General features: G+C 34.8%; 1 protein-coding gene across 4 annotated transcripts; it reads left to right on the plus strand.

Moving 5' to 3' along the window:
* Window positions 1-4,515: 4,515 nt before the first annotated feature.
* Window positions 4,516-23,471, plus strand: LOC149412459 (SH2 domain-containing protein 3C). Of its 4 annotated transcripts, none has more exons than XM_089645731.1 (7): window positions 4,516-4,557; window positions 6,006-6,114; window positions 10,690-10,902; window positions 12,972-13,969; window positions 14,101-14,269; window positions 16,012-16,189; window positions 22,312-23,471. In XM_089645731.1, the coding sequence occupies exons 2-7, from the start codon at window positions 6,088-6,090 to the stop codon at window positions 22,644-22,646; spliced, it is 1,920 nt and encodes a 639-aa protein (XP_089501857.1). In that variant the 5' UTR covers window positions 4,516-4,557; window positions 6,006-6,087; the 3' UTR covers window positions 22,647-23,471. The 4 variants fall into 4 exon arrangements, with proteins under 4 accessions (XP_089501857.1, XP_089501858.1, XP_089501860.1 ...); XM_089645732.1 differs by lacking the exon at window positions 4,516-4,557 and adding an exon at window positions 4,756-4,871; XM_089645734.1 differs by lacking the exon at window positions 4,516-4,557 and adding an exon at window positions 5,196-5,241.
* Window positions 23,472-25,858: the final 2,387 nt, after the last annotated feature.

Genomic DNA, 25,858 nt, shown 5'->3' on the forward strand with positions numbered 1-25,858 from the left:
CCTGTTTATTCCCAAACCATAGAGAAATAATTACTTTTGGTTAGTAAGCAGTGTTGCCAACTCGATTTTCAAAATAAAGCCAGACTTCTCCCGAAAAGAAGCTAAAAGCTTGTAAAGCCTGGGACCGAATGGTTTTAATGTCCATTTGCTCAGTACTGGATTCCCACAATGTTTTTTCCCAATACATGTGGGAGGTTGCTAGGGAATTTCAGGAAAGAATAATTCCCCACAAAACATTCGTAATTGGAAAGTGGCCAGAATTTCCCTACATTTTTATGCTTTTTCCCTTTTCCCTGAAAACTGTTTTACTCCCCTATTTTGTATTGAAAAGGAGCTAAATCTTCTGAAAAAAAGAGCTAGGAAGCTAATACGCCATTCAGGAAAGTGGCCAGAATTTCCCTACATTTTTATGCTTTTTCCCTTTTCCCTGAAAACTGTTTTACTCCCCTATTTTGTATTGAAAAGGAGCTAAATCTTCTGAAAAAAAGAGCTAGGAAGCTAATACGCCATTCAGACAGAGCGATTTTAGTTGAACGACTCTGTATTTAATGACACTTGAAAGCTAATCGACAAATGCAAACACCCCTTTCAACGGAGTTAATCAAGTTTTTAGTTGAGCGATGAAAGTATAAGGCCGTCTACTTTTGTTGTTCAAGTATGAGTCATCGTTCGATTTTCCTGCCGAATCGAAACGTGTAAACATATATTTCAAATCGCCTGCGATTTTTAGTTCCCTGCGGTCGAAAGTACACGTAAAACCTTCCTAGTGAATGGTTTATTTATGCGTACCTAGTACCTACAATCATGACATCTACTTCAATGAAAGAATGTATTAAGAGGTCGGATGATATGATGTTCAGATTTATGGATCTATACCAAAGACATCCCTGTCTTTGGGATCAGAAGCGAAAAGTTTAGAAAAATAATAATGCCACTGACACTGACACTGATTAATAATATTATTGACTGACACTGACACTTGACACTGCAATCAATAATATTATTTTTTAAATGTTACTGTAACTTCGTAGTTATTATTATCATTATATAACATGTGTCTGAATGTTTCAAAAATAAATATTTTTTACCTTCATAACAAATTTTAAGGCATCAACTATTGCAACAAACACTTTTTTATAAGCAATGATATTGTATTTATATATAGAAATTGTTCAAAAGTCATAATGAAAAAAAATACTAAAAAAACCTCCAGACTTCACTCCTCACTGAACGCGTTTTCGAAGAATTCAAAGTTCCTACATTTAAACACTTATTTATGAAAAATTCAATTATTTAAATTGTAAAAGAAAAAGATAAATACTCATTCAACCAGATTTAAATATATGCATGCCCTAAACTAGACACTTCTTTTGCCCATCACCATTATACACCCCAAGCAAAACATTTCTTTGATAAATTACCAGAAGAAATAAGAAGCATTAATGATAAAAAAAAACAAATATTGAACTATAATAAAAAAAATATTTTAGGGAAATCGTTAATCGTTAATTTCAACCGAAATTCGCAAATGATTGCGATAGCCTTAGGTATCTTATAACGCCATCTTTCTCAATATATTGTTAGAAGCACCCAATTCGTTTCTCCTTATAATCCATTTTCTAACCTTTAAAGTTAGTTCCGTAAAAGGTCCGAAATCATTGGGACGCACGCAGTGATAACTTCATTTGATGCCATCATGATTAACAATATCGGTTCGAGTTATATTGAAACGTCTGAACAAAATCCTGTTCAATTTTTGTCGTTCAATAAAGTCGTTCAACTAAAATCTCTCTGTATGAATGGTATATAAAGAATTGTTTTGGAGCTGACGGCCTCAATTTAGAGCTAGGTATGGCAACAATGGAGCTGAATTGGCAACACTGCTAGTAAAGTAAAGTAGGTCCGGGGCTTGTATTTTTTGCTACCCCTAATGTATTTATGTTCTAATAAATATAACTATGAGTATTTCTGAATGGTTTGTCTGGAAGGAGGTGGCGAGATTTGCGAATCACTCATTTTCAACCGGTTACCAATTCATTTCGAGTCATAAACTAGGCCCACTCACAAAAAAATGCCCATGAAATTCTGAAAGAAAAAAGTCTTTATATTTTTGATAATAAAACAATTATTTAATTATTATTAAAATACACACAAATGAATATATAACAAATTAAAAATTCAGTATCATTTAGAATAGATTCACTGCCAATATTAGTAAGTATAGAAGTAAATATACCGCACAGAGTTTTCACGCTCATTAAAGAGCATGAATATATATTATTAAAATTTTCCAATTATGTCCTGTACGTGCGAACCGTATCTAAATTTCGCTAATAAATAATAAGCAGTGTTAATCTCAAGTGACCTGCCAGGTAAGTATGGTACTGTATATATATTTTTTTTTTTTAAAAAAGAAAGACAAACATTCCCGGGTTACGAATAACCCAACAATGTTTGAAAATCTCCTACTACCACCACAGAAAGCCGAAAATGTTGCTTCTGTTGTGATGGAGGACTTAGCCAGCCGAGGAATCGAACACGCGACGCTCGGGTGAGACCCAAGCGCTATGCCCACTCAACCACTGACCGGTCAATTATTATCTCCATATATAGTAAGTAATATCGTAGATCATGGTAAAAATGTATTATATGTATATTTTTATAGCGCCCTTGAGGTGATTTTGCACAAAAACGGCTCTATACAAATCATCAAAATATTATTATTATCATTTCATTACCTTCATTTTCATTTCCTGCCACACCCTCCAAATTTTTGCCGGATGGTAATAAATCGGTTTGGAGGTTTATTGAATTTGGGAGGCGGGTGAGGGTACCTATACTCTGACATAGGTCACTCCAGGTGGTTCGCTACGTTTGGTGTAAAAGTTTATTTTAGTATCAGAAAGAAAATAGCAGAAAAAGGGAAGAAAAAATTTTTTTTCGGTTTTAAAAAACAAAAACAAAAAATTATTACAAACAACTTCAAAAACGTCCACGACAAATTCTACAACAAAAACAGAAAAATATCAGCTTTTCGTGAATATAGACCTTACTGGACTGTTTTCGACAATTCATCGAAGAAGACTGAAATATCCTGATTTTACTTAACCAAAACTGTAGTCTCCCAATCCTGTGGAATTTCCACACATGGAAATTATCGAGGAAACCAACAAAGAGAATAAGGAGGTCCCTTTCAAATTCGATTTGGATGACCGGATAATGGTTCAATATAAAATTAGTAACAAAACACATACACTGGAAAAATCATTAGAAAACATGAGTACACATTCGAGTACAAAGCAATTTTTAGAAAAAATCTCAAGGATTTTTTTTTATACAACTGTTGCAAAAACATCAATAGGCAGAATTGATTACATGCGAACAAATTTATTGTCTCCGATGCTTAAAAGTTTGTATAAAGCATTTCATTTTTCACTGTAATGGATTTTCCTTAATTTCTTTCCTTCCTTTTTCCTTCATAACCTGCCCCTGCCCATCACGTCAAGTCAAACGATACTTTTTCAATTTCAATTCTATTTTTTTTATTCATATTTTATTATTCTAGCATCCGTGAATACTTCATAACCTTTCTATGCATCTATACTTATTTAGTCAGTGCCATACTAGCAAACTTCTCTACCGCAAATTTGAAAGAAACGGCGGAATGACCCATATAAAATATTGATAAACTCTAAGCTCCATGTGTTGACTTATTTGTCTTTGCAGAGGGGACAACCTAGGGTATTTAAACAAACCGCTGATCAGTAATGTCTTAGCCGGTTAACCGGTCGCGTACCGGTTGTAAAGTGGTAACCGGTGGTCATTTAGTTAGTTAATAGGAGAACCGGTAACATAATTTCCACAAAAGTTAGAAACCCTTGAAAAATCCATTTAAAAATTATTATGTAAAGTAAGACAAACATTCGCGGGTTACGAATAACCTGAAAATATTTAAAAATCTGCTACTACCACCACAGTAAGCGGAAAATGTTGCTTGTGTCGTGATGGAGGATTTAGCCAGTCCAGGAATTCAACGTACGACGCCTGGGTGGGACCCAAACGCGATGCCAACTTAGCCACTGACCGGTCAATTGTCGCGTATTGCCTATTCTTGTCGACGTGTTGTTGCCATGTCCTGCCGAATTCGTTCGGTTGCCGATATTACGACAGTATTACCGGACCAAATCTATTCCCTTCTAGCGCTGTTAAAAAAATATATATATATGTGCGTCTCTGTTCGCCACCTACCCGCTACCAAACTGTCAATTTCGAACCCGATTAATACTAATATTAATAAATTCCAAGTTTACACAAGGATGGTGATGTTATTAAATGGAATCGTTTTTGTGCTGTGAATTTGTCGCATCACGGCAATCGTGACGGGGACGGCGATTTGACGGCTAACACTTTTGCCGGTAAAAACATTGAAAGACAAGACAATTTTTCGGCAACTGGCAATAATAGGCAATTTATCGTGCTCGTTTAACGTAATATTTCCCATGAGAATGCGGGAAGATAAGATAAGGCGAAAACGAGATAAGACTTGAAGTGCTGAAGGTGAAATACAGTTTGAGTTTAACTTTTATCTGTTATCATTGACAGTTATGCCAACACGAGTTGGTGGTTAACTAGTTGTTATTAAGGTTTTATATAATAATAATAATAATTATATGATGCTTACTGAACCTACTGCCAATAGTTTGACTAAACTAAACTCACATGGCTAATAAATGTAATAATAAAATTGTGTGTTGTGTAATTGGTTATTTCTTTGTTATTGTTGCAAGTAGTGTTTATTTTTTATTTTGTTTGTCCATATATAATGTTATATTTAGGCTAACAATCTCGTATCATCATTCATCACATAAATGGTAAATCATAAAAAATAACAGATAATTAATGATAAATTTTAAACAATAAATAAAATATAACAAATAATAATCGATAATTAATGATAATAATGATAAATTAAATAATTCATTTTTTAAATATTTATGTTGAGGGATCATTAGGATTTATAGGCCCTGTTAGGAGTTCTACCGAGCCGAATCCTCTGATATGAAAATATCTGGAGTCGGTGAATTATTTTCCCATTTGATCTCTGGTGAGTTGACGTGTTGCACTTGCATAATGTTGATTGACTAGATGATCATTTGTGGAAAAGTGTGTGGAAGGGTTTAGTTTTTCCTATGGGGAAGATTTAACCCGGACATAAAAGCGGAAAAAATATACAAAAATACGGTATAAACGTAGATAATAAATAATAAACAATAGTAAATATATTTGTAATATAATAAATTTTAAACAATAATAAAGTATACCATATAGTAAACGATAAATAATAATAATAATAAATAATGTACAAAAATACGGTTTAAACGTAGATAATAATTAATAAATAATAAACAATAGTAAATATATTTGTAATATAATAAAAAATAATATTATTAGCTTAAAAATCGTTAATATTATCTTCAATATTCAAATAATAAAAATGTGGTTTTTCCACATTTTTTTTTAAGAAGAATGCAAAATAATATAAAAAAATGAATTATGAAAAACAATAATAAATATAAAAAATAAAAATAATAAAAAAATAAACAATATAGTTCATTAAAAGACCATAATATATATTTTTTAAATATGTTACTTATAATAAATAGTTAATAATAATAATCGGACTGCGGATGTTTGACATGAGCGGTACTTCGAATCAGATTCGTATTCCATCAAATTCGAACAGATACGAATGTCCCGGGCTGCGAACCCCACGCAGAAGCTGTTCCGCGCTGCACGCTGCGCAGATACGCAAATTATCGATCAGCTCCTACCCCTACCCGCTTGCATATGTTCACTACTATATACAGGGGAGTGTGTTCAGTATACCCCTCGCGTTCAGTATACTCTCTCCGCCGAACACCCCGAGGGGGATATTGAGCCGCGCACGCGCACTGGACGCCGATCGATCAATTTTCCATACTTGTTCTAATGTTTACATTTTTCAGGTGGGAGTTCATAAAAGTGTCGAGCGAAAAGTGCCTTCGGCAGAGGTGCGAATCATGTTTTAAGTAAACGACGAAATCCAGAATGTGCTGTACGTCTAATTCCCAAATGGTATGTAGATAAATATGATATTTTTATTATTTGACATTTTTGGTAATACTTCAATACAAATATGCCCTTTAAATCATGCGTTGTAAAAATATTTTTTAGGCAGGCAGGTATTATGTACCATCTCTTTTGCTGTCATAATTTTAATTTTGCCAATATTTATTTATTACATTATGGTTCGATGGGAACCATATAAAGCGATTGCATATCTGAATATGAAGGAAGGCTTAATTTAAGACAAATATATTTTTTATTAGTACTAATATATGTATCTTAATTTGCATTTCTGGACATTATTGTGATTCACTCCAGTGATAGAGATATTGTGACACGTGCTGATTCTGTCATATGCGTTACGCCCTTTTCATTAATATAATATACATATTATTCATAATCCCTGTACACATAATAATGTTATCAAATGCCAATTTTCTTTTGAAATGTCGATAAATCGGTAAATATTGAAATATTATTTTTACAGTTTCATACAACAACATAAACAATTTGAGTGATTATTATTTATTATTTAATATTTATTGTTTATCATTTATTTTTTATTATTTAATATTTATTATATATTATTTATTATTCATCATTCATATTTAATTATTTATTATTTATTAATTATCATCCCCGTTTATACTGTATTTATTATTAAATTCCCACATAACTTTATTGTGTAATTTTATTTAGCTTACCAAGTGTACCTGTTCTAAGGAAGGTGTCAGGAATGCATAAAATGTAAATATTTCGGATCAATATAAAAAATGTATATTCATAATTCATGCAAAAAAATACAAATGTTTTAGCTGTACGCGGGTCTCATAATTTTTATAATGTGGTCTATTATTCATAAAACAATATTTTAAAATAAAATATAAAATGTACTTCTATAACTATATTATGCTTTACCACCGGATGAGGAAAAAATCATATTCTATAAAAGATTGTACGAAAATATAAGATTCTATAAAATATTGTACGAAAACATCAGATTCTATAAAAGATTTGTGTAATCTTTGGAGAACATTCAATAGGTGGAATACTGCGTCTGTTTTAGTGGTAATTTAATTGAATATACCAGTGAAGGAAGAAAAAATCACTATCAGCAGTTTGAAAAAATAAAAATTACTAGCAAAATTTTAAAATATGCCTACATAATATTTGCTCACATTTCAATGATGCTTGCGAAATCTCAAATTATTGCATCGCGGAAATGTTTTACTGTGTGCTAATTGGTTTGTAGTTTTAGTATGCGAAGTTTGCACGAGGGTGCCAGATCAACAAATAAATGTTTAGGTATTCCGTTCTTCACTGCGTTTAATAATGTTTTGGTGAGTGGTTGTGTTAGGTGAATCATTTAATATTTTATTGAGACATATTCTCCTCCAAAAAGTTCCACTAGATAGTGGATACTATGGCCAAACCAAAAAGCGTAAGTTTTTAAGAAGATTAAATTTCCTACTTTTGTGTGTAGGGCATTTGAACCCGAATTCGAAATGTAGGGGTTTTTCGGAACTCTTACCGCATCGAGCTCTCCGTTTCGTGTCGGTTTTGTTTTGTATTGCAGCTAGTCAAAGGGCCATCACCGTACAGGGATTTATTGCTTGGAAGGGTCATCCGCAGTGGAAAAACGCCTCCCACCTAACAACGGTGCAATACCAAAATAATTATTTCTAGCTTCCTGGATGGAAATATATAATGTTTTCTCTTATTTTTATTTTTTAAATTGTTTTTTTCAAAACTCCTTAATAGAAATGCTACGGAGGTAAAGTGTAAGTTACTAATTACTATTACAATTTACAATATCATAGTGTTTACGTCAATTTTGCGTAGGTACGTAAATTATTCATTAGCGTCAAAGGCGAAAACCTTCCTCAAAAATGCATTCGAGTCATACATCTGGAATGCTTACTCACTAATTTAAATACTTTTTTGTGCATTGAATGTTCTTTGCTGTTGTCCGAGCCCCCCCTGATTGTTGCTACTTATCGTTACGATACGCCACTGATTTTGTATTCTTACGTACTAAATAAAATTGAATATTCTTTTAATGCGAAAATATACAGGGTGTGAAGGGACGTTCTTGACGTACTTTAACTTTTGACTTCTGGCATTATTAGGAGTAAAAAATCAAAATTAAATTTTGGTGTACGGTGACTTCATAAAAGTTATTTTTTCAAAATTTTTAAATAGCCAACAATAATATTCAATGTCCAGAGTTGCTAAACAAATTCCGTTCAATGTACCTGCGCGTTCAACACGCTCTTGTGTCCTGTTCAGGGTTGATAAAAGCAAAACGAACTCTAAGCAGAATTCTTGCCTGAACAGACTGAGAAATAGAATAGCGTATTATCCAAGGTGGATATTTTCAGTTGACAACTTACCAAATACAAGAGGTCCATAAAAGAATATTTCTCTGATGGTTTGTGAATAATGTTTATATCTCTATTATGATTTTATTTATATCTACAACCACTCTCCATGGATATAAATGTATTATTTTGTAAATTTTTTGTTTTATATAATCTTTTGTTTTCTATAATTTTTTTTAATTCATATTCCTTTCTCACTAATTTAATTTACTTATTCCATATTATACTGTCTCAGTAGAGGTAAAGTCACAAGGAGGAAATCCATAATTGGTTTTATTTTGGCTATATAATACTTATGTACAAACTGATTAAATGTAAACTGTCGATTTCCCGAAAATTAATAATTTTTTTTTTTTTAAATTCAGTATATATGTGCCCAAAAATACTGGACCGATGTCGCTGAAAATGAAAAATAATAAGTTTTTATTAAGGGCAGAGGTGTTGAGAGAGTGTTTAGAATGGTATAAGAAGTCGGGGACGAATTAAAGTCAATATCATGTAGTTTTTTAACATTGATCATTTATTTCATGAAGTAAAGGGTAGAAAAAATCGGGGACGCCCTAAGAAGACATGAATCAAATAATTATTTGTGGTAAAAAAGGCGTGATAAGTGATGAACGACAAAAGGGGTGTAAGAAGAATGCATGATTTGGAAGTGAACATAAGATTGAGTGATACAAATATTTACAACAATATGTAATATTATTTCCACATTAAAAATGCACCCAGTTTTCAGACACTACACTAGAATTCTCAACCTGAAAACTTTACTGCAAAACATTCCTAACCCCGAGTAACGTCGGGTACACATCAGATAATATATTATATAAATCAAATAAAAATTACTAGACTTCTGAACCGCTAGAGCCGCATATTAGTTGGTTTGTTAGACGAAATTGCCATCTGGCAAAAATTCATTGTTTTTGAAATTTTTCCACAATTCCTAAACAATGTAATGTCTGTGGGAGTTCCTAAACATGAGTTGACTGACCTAACGTAATGACGACATGGATTATCTAAAGATGGTTTACATGGAAAAAAAATTCAGTGGTTATTTTTGGGAAAATTAAATTTAAGATACTGCAACTTGGGGCAGGATTTCACTCCTTGCGGAGGATTACTTTAGGTTTTTTTATACTTAATATGTTCATTCTCACTATATTTAGCGAGAGAGGTTATGGTAGGGTTTTCAGATCCGGCGTAGGATTTTTCAGATTGTGTAATAATTAAATCAGAGTAAAGTTTGTGTCATTGTGAAGAGTGGAAACCCTGATCCATTTCGGCGCATTCAATGCTAGTCGAATGAATTTATTTTGCAGGGTTTGTAGTTTGTATATGTGTGAGTGAGCTGCATATCCCCAAATTTATTATTTTATTAAGTTTGAAGTAGCGGTTATTAGACTAGTTACGTCAGCAATAGAAGTTGGCTCTGTTATGTTTTTATTTAATAGCTCGCTGAGTTTATACCATTTGATTTTAGTCCTAGTAGGTTTATAAGGCACCAGGGGATTTGAACCTCATGATAGTGTTAGTAGGATAGGATTGTAATCAGACGCGAGATCGTTTAGTAGGTACTCGTAAGGAGTGTAAATGGCTAGTATCTTTAAGAATTACAATGTCGATGACATCCGGCCTACCGGCGCACAGTGGGCTGAAAATCGCCTTTCATAGACATAGAGACTTGAATTTAGTAAAGTAAAGCATTAAAATGAATCATCAACATTCAAAAGTGTTTTTTTCAACTTTGAGGATTTAAAAAAAAAATCGCATGTTGCGCCACAATACGAAGTATGTCAAAAAAATACAAATAAATAGTAGTGTGTAAGGATAGAATGGCCAATCTTATGATTCCAGAGATAGCCTCATTTTTAATGTCAGTGCCATATAAATTTTTCTTAAAAAAATGATAACTCCTTCATTTGTACACGCAATTGCTTCGTTCGAAATTTTATAGCATAGTAATGATCAGCAGAATCCATTTCTAGCCAAAAAATACCCTTGAAATTCAAGTCTCTATGTCTATGAAAGGCGATTTTCAGCCCACTGTGCGGCGTGGTGATGTGAAGTAAGGATGTCCGGAGCGTCTATGACTATCGAGTTTGAGATGGCGTGATTAGTGAGATCTCTACCCTTTTTATTATCGTAACGGTTTTTTTAAAATTATTTATATGCCTATTATGTAATTGTTTGTTGGTGTTTCTAGGAGTGCGCGCGGCAGTTGGAGCGAGAGCTGTCTCTCAACAGCAGTGAGCTGATCTCGCACGGCTGGTACCGCGGCTCCTTGGAGCGCGCAGAGGCCGAGGGCGCGTTGGGCCGCGAGGGCTCCTTCCTGGTGCGCGACTCCGCCTCGCAGCCCGGCCACTACGTGCTCAGCTGCAGGCACGCGGGGCAGTTCCTTCACTTCGTCATCAACAGGGTGCGCCCTTTACTCCCTTATCCCTTACTATTTCATTATTATATTGTGTCTGGAAACTAGTAATACAAGCGGTAAACTGCTGAATCTAGATCGCATAAGAAATCAAAATAAAAGATCTGATTATTTCGATATATTTTTTGCCGTTTTACATTTTTTTGGCAACTAAAGGGTAAAAAACTGTTAAACAGTTGATACTAAGCCCCTTGCAACCGATTTTTTTTTTCAAATTTTAAGATGTTTTTGACACATTTAACGCATCAATCAACAAATACAGGGTGTATCGGCACGTACCCGACAAACTTTAACCAGCTATTCCTTAGCACATTTGGAGTAAAAAATGTTATGGGCACTTTGCTGTCCGGTAACATTTTTTTAATAAAAAAATTATTATTCATATTTTCACCACATGTAACCAATGTTTTATCCTTTGTCAAAGTTTGAAAACCCATCTGGCAATATTTTGTTCGAGTTTCGTTGAATAATGTACGTACGTACCTACGTTGGCGCGCTTTTACAATCACAACGAAATGGCACGGCACCATTCGTCTCATTTTTAACTATTATTATTTAGTGTGTACGAAAGAGCGAGGACACTTTTTGACACACTTGCTAATAACAGCTGTTGAACGCGAGAAACAATGCAAATGACAGTGACGGAGTGTGGATTTTTTATTTATTTTTTGTTTTTAACGGAAAAAAAATGTTACCGGACAGCAAAGCGCTCATAACATTTTTTACTCCGAATGTGCTGAGGAATAGCTGGTTAATGTTTGTCGGGTACTTGCCGATACACCCTGTATAACAGGCCTTAGCAGTATTAATATAGAATAACACATCTAATCTAACGAAGTGCCTACTATATCAAATCTACTATTTTTCCATCTTGCATGTTATGGTAAGATCACTTAGATGTTTTTTTGTGTTAAAAAATAAACATGTAAAAGTCCAGCTAAGCGTGAAATTTAAATAAAAAGTTGACATAAGGATTTCCATCTTTGGACTCAATTTACTCTAAAACGAAAGCTCAAATAAAATAGTAATCCCACAAAATCGGTTCCAAATGTTACATAGGTTCATCCGTTTGTACTACGAGTTTCCAAACACCGTATATTACACAAATGTAAATAACGTGATTACTATATTATACTCATTCGCATTATGTGCCCGATTATATTTGTGACATATATATGTATATCGATGCCTGTTTAGTCGTTGGTACATATTATGTTAGCCTTTTTTGAAAGTTAGTGCGTATTTGAGAACTTTTCTGTTAATGTTTCCTATTTTAGCCATATTTTTTTTCAAAATATAAGCTGTTCAAATCCGAAATGGTTGATACTCTTGTATTTTCTTAGGAACGGGTTTTTATAGGAACCGAAAAAAAAATATCAAAAAAGAGAAAGGAATTTTTTGAGAAACCTTTTTCATTGATGAAATGAAAGACATTTTCCTCTTTATAGTGATTTTTTACTTTAGGCATATATTTTTACATTGATAGAACATGTTTTGGCATTTTGAAAGTGCATATAATCCGATGTCTGTTGTGATTACTCAGGCCTTTACTAATAAACTTTTTTTTATTTTACACAACTGATAAACAACTGTTTAGTTGTGGTGTACCAGTTGTGTAAAATTTAAAACAAGTTTACTAGTAAGGTAGTCAGTGTTTATTTAGTTACCTGTTATAATTATACCTTTGGTCTTTGGTCAATATTTGATGCGTGCAAACACGGTAATTGTGTGATAAGTGTGTGTGTTATTAGTAGTCTCTTTTGTTTCATGTGATATTCTACCTTTGCACAGTCCTACATATCAAACAAACGGGTGAAGTTTATTATCTTACGTTTTACAGTATCAATTTATTTTCAATAGAACTATTGTTCCGAGAAATGCCATATCTGCAGTTACCATAATTATATTAACCTCAGACCACAGTAATACATAATTAGATATAGCTCATATGATCTCTAGAAGCCTATGAGTGTACCTATTGAGATCTATCCTTATAATATGAATGTCATGTGTATTCCTTAGATCTTATACTAACTCGAGTTATCATGATATTACAGGTGGTGATTCAGCCTGACACCGTATACGAACGATTCCAGTACCAATTCGAAGATGAAGCCTACGACACCGTGGCAGACCTCGTCACCTCATATGTGGGATCCGGAAAACCAATATCCATGGCATCCGGAGCTCGGATCCAAATACCATCCAACAGAAAAGTGCCTCTACTTTGCTGCACTTTCAACCACGGCAAAAACACAGATCTCGGAAACAACCACCACAGAAAACAGTTCAGTTCTCTGGAAAGGAACAGAGATACCAAGAATTTCCCAAGACCCATGCGTCGCAGTGATTCGAGCTCCACCACTGAGTCTGGCCCTCCGCATAACTTCTACCAGTCGGAGCAATCGCACCTGGACCCAGGAAGGCGACCGATATCTCTTTCGCCAGATGGGCCTTCACAGGGCAAGCATGACGGAGCCGATAGCGATGAAGATAATGAGAATTGTAATAGAAAGAAGGTTGGGAAGACTCGAGACGGATGGGAGGCCTGGGAGGGAGTGCGCGACAGTCCGCCCGCCAAGCCAGCCCGAGTGCAGGCCCCGGGTTACCAGGCCTCCGGGTCCGATTCGGGGAACGGCTCCGGTGACTCGCATAGCTCCAGCGCTGGGGATGCCCCTCCCCCAACCAGAAACCTCCCCAAGCCGTATAAGCGCCATATCGACCTGCAACATGCTCAAGAAGTTCTCATGAAAACCAAAGAAATCATCGAATATAAACAGACGTCGCTGTTCGACGTGGACAAGTTTCAGACCGTTCTCTTTTCTTCTTTCAATAACAAGCCTTTAGAATCGGATACCTTGCAAACCATCAAATCTCTGCTCAGGGCGTCGGGTCCACGAATATTGGCCAATCATTTGACAACAATTGATTTAAAGCTGTTATTCGGAGAACACAATGGACCAGAAAACATCACGAATCCTTTGGACACGGTGACTGGTCTAGAGTTGTGTCTGTTGCCGCATGGTCTACGCATGAGATCGGACTTGATAGAAAGGTATCGTTTTTTTATTCCTCCATTATTATTTGTTTAAGTTATGACCCTATATCTACACAGCGTCTTACACGACATTGCATTTTATGAAAATACCCGGTGGTGGGTAATATGAACTCTTAATTTACTTTCAGGACGGAGTGCATTAAGTTTGTGATAGCCGTGACGATACTGACCTGCCAGAGCGACCTGGAGAGATCTGACGTGCTCAATGATTGGATCCAACTGGCCATCGAGGTGAAGACAGCGTTGGGAAACCTGTACGCTTTCGGCGCCATAATGCTGGGCCTTTGCATGCCTCAGGTAACTCTTGTAACTCTAATAATTGTGAGTGAAAATGCCACCGGTGCTCGAAGGTTTTGGCAATTATGACGCGCATTTGTGATAATTGTGGGACCTGGATAGTAACCATTGGCTCGAGGTAAACAATACGTGTTTTTTTGGCGTCCGATATGATCAGGACATAAGAATTTTTAATAAAAATAGTTATCTAAGAATTGTTTAAAACTCTGTCCATAGTCCTCCCCCACCCCCTCCACACTATAGCCCGGTATATCGATTGATAAAGCTAGGCTTGGTTGGAATTTTGAGCTTAGCACGGCCTGGAACACAATCCGTATATAGGTCGGAAGTCGGAAGCCTAGATATCAGAAATATTAGAAGTGTTGTCTTTGATTTTGATGGAGGAATGTGCTTAATTTTTCTTTGCAAAACCAAATTATAACTGTCTATTTGAGTGGTACATCTGTGCTCTCTACTGTCATTGGGAGATCAATCGCTTTCAAAATCTCAATTTATTAAGGCCAGATTAATTTGCGAGTTGATTTTTTGATAAAGTTCCCCACTTAAATAGTATTTGCACTATTATTCATATAATATTCATGAAAATATGACGAACAAACCGCCGAAAACACCGTCAGAACGGTGAGATGGAAGTACGCAATTAATCACGTAAACGTCATATTTGACATTTGTTACTGCTTTAAAATGGGAACTATTCTGCGGCTTACCAAGGCTTAAGCGGCCGAAATTAGAGTGAGGAATGTGAACACGCACCGACTGATATACCGGGCCTATACAATAGAAGAAGTCAGTGTTGGACCTAATAATACATTTATTGATTACTTTTTAATTTATTTGTGTTGATTTTGCACGATAGGATATTATTTTTTATGTATACCTTGATAGACGTAACGGTGTTGAGAATCAGTCGTTTTCAATTTAGGGATTTCTAAGTTGTCAACTTGGTCGATTACATATTTTCGATGGAAATTATTAAATTTAAATGGTCTTTCTAAATTTAAAACAATTAGTTATTTTCGAAGATTTTGTTTAATCCCTGGGGTATTCTGAGATATTTACTTCCAGTTACTTTAAATAGTTCATTCATTGATGTTATTTAAATGTCATACATGATTGATTAATTTTCCAATAGATTCTCTGTTTTATAAGGTACCCCAAAATCAAAAACTGTTTTTGAAAGCAAGTTGATCTTCCAGTTTATAATGTTACAAACGGACGCCTGCAATTATAAATATAAAAAAATCTGATTTTAGAAACAAAGGATTTTTTTTCGATTGTTTTGTCCCTTGGCCATTTTTTCATTCTAAACTCTTAAAGAACCTACCACAAAAATAAACGAAAACACATTTAATTATGTACACAAACTTATTACAAAGGTCCCTTCACTTTTAATTCGTTTCACATCTAAATAAAGCTACAAAAAACAAAAACTAAAAACATGTTTTATTTTTTTATATGGCAATTATATGGAAATTTCTAAAGTAAATTTGTATATGGAAATAGAAAGCGTAGTGTTGCAACTTTCTTACGTTGCTTAAAATATACAATTATCTCACAGTGATACAAAATGAGATAGAAGGACTTTTATGAGTCCGTATCAGCTTGTGCCGTAAATTACACAAGAATACTCTACTGCTCGATGTAATGTGTACTAAAGTGCACAAAAAGGTCAAAGGGGTTAGACTGAGAACCCTGAAAGAGTTAAACAGCTGTGTGTACCTTTAACTAGAGTGATGTTTCAGATCGAGTGCTTGGAGACGATGTGGCTCACCCTCCGGCAGCGGCACACGGACGCGGCCTTCACGTTCGAGGCCAAGCTGCGGCCCTGCTTCAAGAGCATGAACGATTGCATCGACCCTGCACCGCCGAATACCACCATCCCTCACTTGCTGCCCACCATCACCCTCCTGCTAAATAACGGTTACTACATATTAACTGTGTTTTGCTAAACCCTTCAAGCCACAAAATGAAAACTTTACAGGAGACGATGAAAACAAATATTTACAAAGTCGTAAAAGTAATTAAAAATCTTGAAGAGTGGTTATTTGGTTTTCAAAATTAGAATCTAAAATATTGCAATTCTATTTATAATTATCAAATATTTTATGGTTCAGTAATTTCATTAATCAAAAAAATGCATTAATTAAGTTTTTAGTGTTAAAAAAGCCTTAATCAGCAAATATTACTTTACCATGTTGCATTATATTGAAACCACTGAAATGTAACATTTTCAAAAATGTGGTTAGAAGGGTTTTGCCAGAATACAGTCGATACCCCATTTGATTTCATCATAAACCAGAAAATGAATAAAAAGAACAAATTAACAATAAGACTAACCAAATGTGGTTAGAAGGGTTTTACCAGAATACAGTCGATACTCCATTTGATTTCATCATAAACCAGAACATGAATGAAAAGAACAAATCAACAATAAGCCTAACCAAATCAAACCTAACCTAACCCAACCAATTATTTTATCATGTTCTGTTTTATGCGGTTACCATTTTATTTGTACTTTAGATGTAGGTTTTTATTCTATAACCATAACGATTCCTTTTCAATAAGTATATATGTATAAAAACATACAGGTATGAAAAATAGGATATGTATGAAAACAATAACTTTTAAAACCAACACAACTTAAAATAATTTTGTTTTCTTTGAGTTAATACCTATTGGTTTCTGTCCACGCGACGTCTTGAGCCTCTTCCCAAAAGGGGCAAAGTAAAGTTACAGGACTTCACGTTCAATTATTATATAACTTACTTGCTGATTGGGAGCGGCGCAGTGCGTTGTATGAATGGAACTATTGACTTATTGCCAAGAAACCTAATACCAAAAAGACAGTGACGATAGAATTCCACTAAAGTTCAACAGAGTTGTTGGAAGATTTCCTCATTCTACATACTGTTTACGGATAAGTTTTCAATATGAGATATATTTTTGACATACTGAGTAAGAATAAATAATATTGCTGCCAAAATGTTGTATTCCTAAACATAATATTAGTGCTTTTGTGTATTGTTCCATGTCCAGGACCGGCGCCTGGCGCTAGTAAAAACCTCAAGGCCGCTGTATAAAGCTATGTACCCACGCTCGTTCATGCTCGATGGTTTTACCCTTTTTTGAACATTTCTCAATTCGTGTACCTTTTCGCTCGAAGCGTTTTGTTCGCGAGCAAATTTGCATCTTGTTGGTATATCTATGGCGTCTCTGTCGAGCGTGTGGACCCAACGACGAGAATGGTTCCAAGTCAACTTGTTGAAGAGAGCTTATACTCGAATATATATATATTTTTAAATAATTTTTTACATTAGTTGAAAAGAACGTGACCTTTCTGGTGTACCCGGTTTTAAGGTAACATTGTACATGGTTATTTGTGTGAATTAATAATACATATCAGGAATAAAATCGGGCCTAATACCCTGCCTTGTTGAACACCGTATTGGATTTGTATTGGTTATCATTATACATTTTGAATCCTGACTAATTGTGATCTCTCTGACATATGACTTTTTAAGAGATTCAGTTCACGTCCTAAAATTTAAAGCTTTTTGAGCTTTTCTACAAGATATGTGTGATCAATTGTATCGAAGCCCTTAGATAAATCTAAAAATATGCCATTACACTTATTACCGTTATTTAGACTATGTTTTATACTATTTACAAAGAGGGCAATGGCATCGGAATTTCCCATATTTTTTTCTAAAGCCGTATTGATTTTTCGAAAGTAAGAGGTTTGTTTCGAAATATTGAGTTAGCTGTTTCTTCATAACTTTCTCTACTATTTTTGAAAGATTATTCAATAAATTGGTCTATAGTTATGTATATCTGTTTTATTGCCGGCTTTAAATACTGGTTTAATAGAACACATTGTAAGCGTTGCAGGAAAGATACCGTCCTTGATACCTGTTCACAAGGTACTAGTTCACAGAGAAGTGGTTGGAATAGTTCATCCCTGGTTGATTTAATTATTCTCATTGAAATGCCATCTGATCCTGAAGTGAGTGTTGATTTCATTGAATCTATAATGTTTTTTTAATTTGATCTGCCGAGATAGTATAACTATTTCCATTGGATCTCTTTCATATTTAATTTTTGCTTTGGTGTATCAAGTTCGGATATACACTGCTTTTATTGTTGTTAGTGTATGTCGTTTCCTTAATAATATTCCAAACAAGCTTAGGGTTGTTATTACAGTTTTAAATCTGATATTTGTAGTAGTTACCTCTTCCAAATATTAGAATTTTAGAGTACATGTTTCTATAAAGCTTTTAAAGATTTGGTAAGGAAAGGTCAAGTGGATTTTTTTATAGTTTTTAAGCGTAATTTGTCTCTAATTTATATAATTTTTAGCAGACCTGGAGTACGTAATACAAGGTTTTTTTTGTGATTTTACATTTGCGGGAAGTTTATATTGTGAACGATTCAGAACACTTTTGAAATTTTTTTTCGTCAGTGTTGGTAAATGAATTCCAGCAATCTTGAAAATTTACATATAATTAATTTTTTTTATTGGTGCCCCTTTTTACTCATTTAAAGTACGCTCTAGCGTGTATCGCGTGTATGTATGTATAGCGTGCTCTATCGCACTTTATGGAACGCGCATTTTTTAAAGTTACCATGGCAACATCAACAAATCGACAAAATGTGAATGTCAACTTTTGACTATAAATCTGACAGGGGTCGGATGGTAATAAGCAATACACTTCCTTCTTCTTTGATATCATATAAGCGTAAATCGCACAATTCACATCTTCTGCAAGAGCCAAAGATTCCGCAAATGGCTGCCACCTTCAAAAATAAGTACGTAATGTCCGGTGCTTCCGTGAAAAACTTCCGCAAATCATCTTCTTTGAATACATACGCCTTCTTAGCAACGTCATCCTTGCTAATTGCCTTCATGAATGCATGCACTTTCACAAATTATTTTAAATCAACCCCTTTATTTATCCTCAACAGACATTGCAATTTCGAATGTATGGCCCACATAGTCGATGCTTTGTACTGTTCCGACATTTTCTTAAGGTAAGCAAGCACAACTCGTTCATCTACATCTACTACGTTTTTCTCCTCCATCCATGTTATGAACCTTTCATATTCTTTTTTATAAACGTCTTTGGATTTTTCAGGTATTAACCGCGATTCTGCTTTGGTATTTAAATTATGAATGTTAGAACTCATTTTACAACACACAATAACTAGTAAAAACTGTGATGTCAACATTATGTGACAGATTGCAAATTAATGTTTGTGTTTTTCATTTCCATGACAACAAGATATTGTGATGTCACATCACGAATTCATTAATAGTTCTTATTTCCAAAATTTTAATAATAATATCAATATTTATGTTTTTAAAGTGTTCCAATAAAAAAAATAGCGTAAAGTATTCGTGGATAACTGGTCTTTAAAACACTTGCTTTATATCGAGCACTCGGCTACGCCGTCGTGCTCGAGAAATCGCGCGTGTTTTAAAGACCTGTTTATCCACTTATACTTTAATATACTATTATGTAGGTCACCCCAATCTATCAATTTGAATTCTTTAACTTGCTAATATTAATTCAATTTTTCATAGATGTGTTTTTAATGTATGTTTGTGTGTTTTGAAGTTGAATGGTGAGTAGTAGTGTGAAGTGGTCAGTCATATTAGAATGGTGAACAGCGGTACCATATATTTTTTTATCATGATGTGGTCGATTCAGAAGGCAGATACATTTTTAGTATCTTCGTTATATCCTAATCTTGTTGGTATATTAACAGCACTAATCAGTCCATGATGTAGCAGAAGTAGTTGGTAGTCATCACATTGTAGGTGTTTCTGTCCAGTATTTAGTATGTTGATGTCCCCAATTAGGTACACATTCCGAACATCTCGTAATTAGGTTAGCTCATCATCCAGATAGTGAAGAAAGGGATAAACGTCTCTTGTTTCCTTTTTTGTTGTGATATGTATATCCCAAATACCGAGATGTCATTATTAATGTTTAAGAGTAAACAGTTAGCGTCTCTGAGTTGAATTTCCTTTACGATTCCTTGGATCTCATTTTTAAGATAAATTATCACTCCGTCATTCTTATGTATGCCTATGTTGCGTCGAGTTATATACCTTTCAGGTGTTTTGTGAATATGAATCTTTTTTTATACGACGCTCTGTGAGTACGATGATGTCTATATCCTCATCAAGTTCCTATAGCACCACCGTCAGCTCTATGAAATTTTGTTAATGCTTTGTATATTCTGGTAGAGTATTTTTAATTATTTTGTTTTTTATGGAGTCATTAATTTCTCGTGTTGTTGAAGTTGTGATGGCATCGGTAGAAGGGTTATCAAATTCGATATCAGCTACATGATATATTTCTGGTAAATGTGAAAAAAATGGTGTTTATTATATTGTAGATGGTTATAGAAACAATAGCTTGTTTATTTGATTTTACTTTCAAGGTCATTGTGATTTTTTATTTCAGTTAATAGTGAGTCTTCAGATTTTCTTGTCAGTAATTTACCATTTTCGAACCAAAAATATTTGAAATTTTTCATCTTTGTCCTAATTTTAGTATCCAATAAAAGATTTTTGTAATTTAGCGTCAGGGCTTCATTTACATAAAGTTTTTTTATTGACATCAGCAATCAGAAGAGAGACATTGTAATTTTTTTTTTGACAATCATCATCGCCATTTTTTTATATCCTCTTCAAAGTTTAATATTAAACGCGAAGGTTTTGTATAAGTTAGTTTCAGATATTCGAATTTGTCTACTGGTTCTAGATTTATTCCAAAGGCAGAAGTAATTCTGTTTGCAATTTCATGCGGCGGTTCGTCAATTGACACTTTAAATCCGGTAACCTCTACAGAAGTTTTTTTATTCTCTTTGTTCTGATTCGGCTATTTTAATTTCTTAAGCAACGATTATTTTTCTTTAATTTCCAAGTCCTCTATCATTTTTTGATGTTGTTTCGGTAAATCGAGAATTATATTTAATATTTCAATGAGTCCACGATTGTTTGTTGTTCCATAGCAGATCTTGTTGAAGACATAATACATAGCTTAAGGTGTAAGGCATCATCACCGATTTGTCTCCTTGGCGGTGTTGGCGCTAGGAGCAGACTGCTCCAATTGCGCCCGCACAGGTCTGTCCATGCCAGTCCCTAGCTATTGTTTTCCAGTCAGGCCTCTCCATCCTGCTCCAATCGTCTTCCAAACAATCAGTCCACCTCCTCCTCGATCTGCTCTTCGGTTGTTCCCACTGGGGCACCAAATGTACCTAATTATTTTCTGACGTTCTTTCCACAATGGGGTCAGTGAATCGCATTATTTAGAACCTAAAAAAATTCTAGATTCGAAACCTACTAGAACTGCTAACGAGCCGAGCGGCGCCTGGCATTTGTTAGGTGTTAAGTTTTATCAGCCATTTGGCTCCTTGGCAAGTCTAAATTGCGCTTACACAGGGCTGGCCCTGCAGTTTGTATCTCGCAATTATCAAGATTCTTAGGCTAAAATATTATCGATTACACTACCCTAAATCTTCAAAACAAATAAAAACTAATTTTATACAGCTCTAGTGTATACAAAGTATTTTGTTAACATTAAATTAAAACCACACCGCAAAGTGAATTTGCGATTAGTGAAGAGAGGTTTATTATTTTCATTATGATGTCTGCAAAGTGAATTTGCAATTATTGAAGTTGTATATATAAACTGTGGCTACCTTTCACCAAATAGTGAAAACCAAATTGGCCAAATAGTGAAAACTTTCCAGAACAGCTTCTTAGGCCGAATAAGGTGCTGATGGTTGTCTCAAGATGATCCAGTATCTATGGAAGACAATTTAATTTAGTCGATTTTCTGACTTGATACATTTTTCCCTTTAAACAGTGTTTATAGTTTTTTTTTCATATTAATTTATTTTGCTCTAAGGGCACTCTGAAAAGCGGGGAAGTATACATTATGAATCTTGCCAACCTTTGTGTCTACATAATCCCACCGCTGCCGTTATGCATGTAAACGATACCAAAAATAAATAATTATTTTTTCTTTCAGAAAAATGTTTGTCTAACAACGTCCCAGAGATTGACATGGCCCTCAACACGGTCGACTTCGGGCTGTCCGTGGTGGCGTCGCACCTCGAGATGGCTCGCAAGTTCCCCGAGCAGATCCAGCTGTATCGCCGCAACGCACGCACCGTGGTACAAGAGATGAGCTCGCTGGGACCCGTCTACGACCCGATGCTGCTCGAGCTGTTCCAGACGGAGTTTCACATTCGGTTCCTTTGGGGCGCCAGGGGGGCGCTGAGCGCGTTCGGCGAACGCCACAGCCGACTATCTCAGGTGCTTAGCGCCATGTCTCAAAAGTATCCAACGGCGGCGGCGAAATAAAGACACCTTGCTCATATTATTTATTTTACGACTCGTGTAACAGCAAAGGGAGCTTATTTGAGTTGGACACTCTCTTTATAATAGGCTCTGCCACACGTACACTTCGGAGCGGAGGTACCACACGCCGCTCCAGACCGTTACCTTACTTTCGGACTTTACTTATCTGCGCTGGGGCCTGGAGTGGCGCGTGATACCGTCGCTCTGAAATCTACGTGTGGCAGAGACTATTAGGTAGGTGCCATGGCCGTGTTTTAGCACATGCTACCAATGCTACAGCCTGTATGCAAGCTCCACGAAAGGGCACGCACCACAAATTCGTCACCCTTGCTCCCCAGGATACGAAAATACTCTGGGGAATTTTTTTCTCGACACGACAATTCAGTATTTGAGTAACCCATACAAAGTCATTCTGAAAGCGTGTCCTACCCAACACCTACACTACGCACCACAGATCCTAAATGCGGCCCTTGTAGGCACACGGATCTATCGGCGATACCCCTTTATGGTCCTGCCGCTAAGATATAAAAGTACCTGTAGGTACCAGAAAGGAAGATTACAAGAAAGGGGTTATGAGTGCAAAGATCTCGGTTTTTGTGTGTCTTCTCCTTTTATTTTGTGAGAAAGAAAGAGAGCTTACACCGGAGCTACATTTCGTTTGATCATGACAAATTCTTAGGGATTAAATCTTGTGTTCTAGTTTTTAATTTGGCAACATAGAAATGACCTGGCGATTGCCTGTCACAAGTTTTGACTGTAACTCAGAATTATCCACTGAAAATCTATACTTATTATTAATTTACCTGTAACATTTATATAAAATAAATATCGAAACGATTTTTATCAATATCCTCCGTCTTTTTATTTAAAAAAAAAACTCATTTGTAACTATGATTCGGATGTACCACCCCGACCAGGAGCACTCCTGTCCCGGAGAGAACCGGTATGCCCAAATCATCTTTGGGTATGCCAGAGGACACTATTTTTTAGGATAGATTGAAATCTTTCATCAATAAAATGCGATCAACGGAGAGACTTTTTAGATATTGTTATCTTTATTTAGTCCGCGCATTTAAGGAGAACTTAACAAACCAGGATTCATTTATCTAGTAAGTATTATAATAACATCCAGGGCGTGTTGAAGGTAGATGTTGCGTCGTTTGTGGGGCTTGAGAATGACAAGGTTCCAAGGAATAGAATTGTGCCCAAAAATTCTTTCAATTTCTAAGATGTTTCGAGGGTTCTGACTTCTGACCTGAAAATATAACTAACTAGCGAATGTGAATAGACGATCAGGTGAACCAAAAACTTGAGTCGTGCCATGTCAAGGTTCAGAATAATAGAACAATATGTATGAGATGATGAGTAAATGGGAATAAGGCAATATTTGTGCGCCGAGTTTTTTGGTGGTCCGTCCTCTCTGTCTTCCCCTTCAGAAGGCGCGATTGTTAGATAGTTAGTTAACTAAAACCATAATGCCAATTCCTATTTATCTGTACAGAATATAATTATGTCATTTCTATACTTACAGTTTTTATTTATTTATTTATTTGGTAATGTTGGCCTCACTGGGAGGCTTACCCGTGCGGATGCCTGCATTTTATAACACAAAAATATTCATAATACATTTATAGAAAATATATATAATGTTGATGAAGAAAAAATCATTAAATATAAGATTAAGGACGGGTTGTTTCGGAGAATTTGAACAATTCATCAAATTTCAACGTTAATTTTCGGGTTCTGTGAAAGACTTATTCAAGTTCTGTTATTTTATCATTTAGGCTAGTTGCTTGACAAAACTGAAATAAAAACAGAACTTGAAGAAATCTTTCACAGAACTTGAAAATGAACGTTGAAATTTGATGAATTGTTCAAATTCTCCGAAACAACCCGTCCTAAGATAAATTTAATATAAAAATTTAGATTTAAAATGAAAGTTAAATAAAAATTAAATAAAATGAAATAAATTGAAAAATCGGTATATTTATATTATATGTTGTGTGTTTGTGAGTGATGTGTGTTTTATATTGGTTTTGTGTGTTACATATAGGTTTTATTATTTTATGTTATGTAATTTTGGTAAAATTGTCTTTTTTGTTCTTTAATCCATTTCAAAATTTTGTGTCTGAATTTATTTTTGTTTTCCTCAATTTTATTTTCAAGTGTTAGACTGTTGAACACTTTTATAGCATGGTATTGATACTGTTTTTGTCCAAAGCTTGTATTTACCGTCGGAGTTTTTATCTTTTCTTTGTACGCTTGTCTAACTGGTCTGTTAGTGATATTTTGTGTATGTTGAAATTTGTTTATTTGGTAAAAAAAGTAGTTTAGTAGTGTTTCATTACACTACAGTTACAGATCCACTTACATTACTAAATACCCAGCAACAATCTTTTGTTTTTATTTTGTGATACATTAAAGATGTTCACTGACTCGGCTTCTTAATAACTGCACAGTTTAAGATTGTTGTAAACGGAAGTGGCGCCCTCTGCTATTTTTAATAAGAACTGTTAAAAAAACTGTTTCTAAACCGCGACAGCGGGTTTTTATCTACTAGTAATTATTAGTTATGTTAGTCAATTTGTTAGTTATGGTATTTAGGCCGAAATTTCTGCACTTAGATAAAAATATCGACTTTTAGTATTGCGTAGTGGAATCCGAAAGTTTATCAATGCAAGCAATCCTGAACAATATGTTAGCATAAGAGATAATAACAGTCAGCTAGAGAGTATAAACTATGGAGTTCCGCAAGGATCTATACTGGGGCCCCTTCTATTCCAAATACATATAAATGACATCTGGCAGTTGAAACTGCATGGTGAAATATTTCTATACGCAGATGACACTGCAATATTTTACTTCGGAAAAAACTTAGAAACGCTATTAGAACAATCTCAAGAGGATCTTAATATTCTAAAAAGTTGGCTACTAAAAAATATACTAACAATAAATATTAATAAAACCGGCTACATGATCCTAAGCTCACCTAAAATAAATATACCGTCGCATAAACCTCAACAAATAGAAGAAAGGGACTTGCTTATTCTAGACAGCGAAAAATACCTTGGCTTACATATTGATAAACATCTGACATTTAAACAACACGTAGAAAAATTAAAAGCAAAAATCATCCCACTAATTGGTGTATTTGGTAGAATTGCCCATCTCCTACCAACAGAGGTAAAGAGGGGCTTATACTTTAGTTTAATCCA

Source organism: Hesperophylax consimilis, chromosome 23 (assembly GCF_061612785.1).
Source record: "Hesperophylax consimilis isolate HC1 chromosome 23, BYU_Hcon_1.0, whole genome shotgun sequence".
NCBI lineage: Eukaryota > Metazoa > Arthropoda > Insecta > Trichoptera > Limnephilidae > Hesperophylax > Hesperophylax consimilis.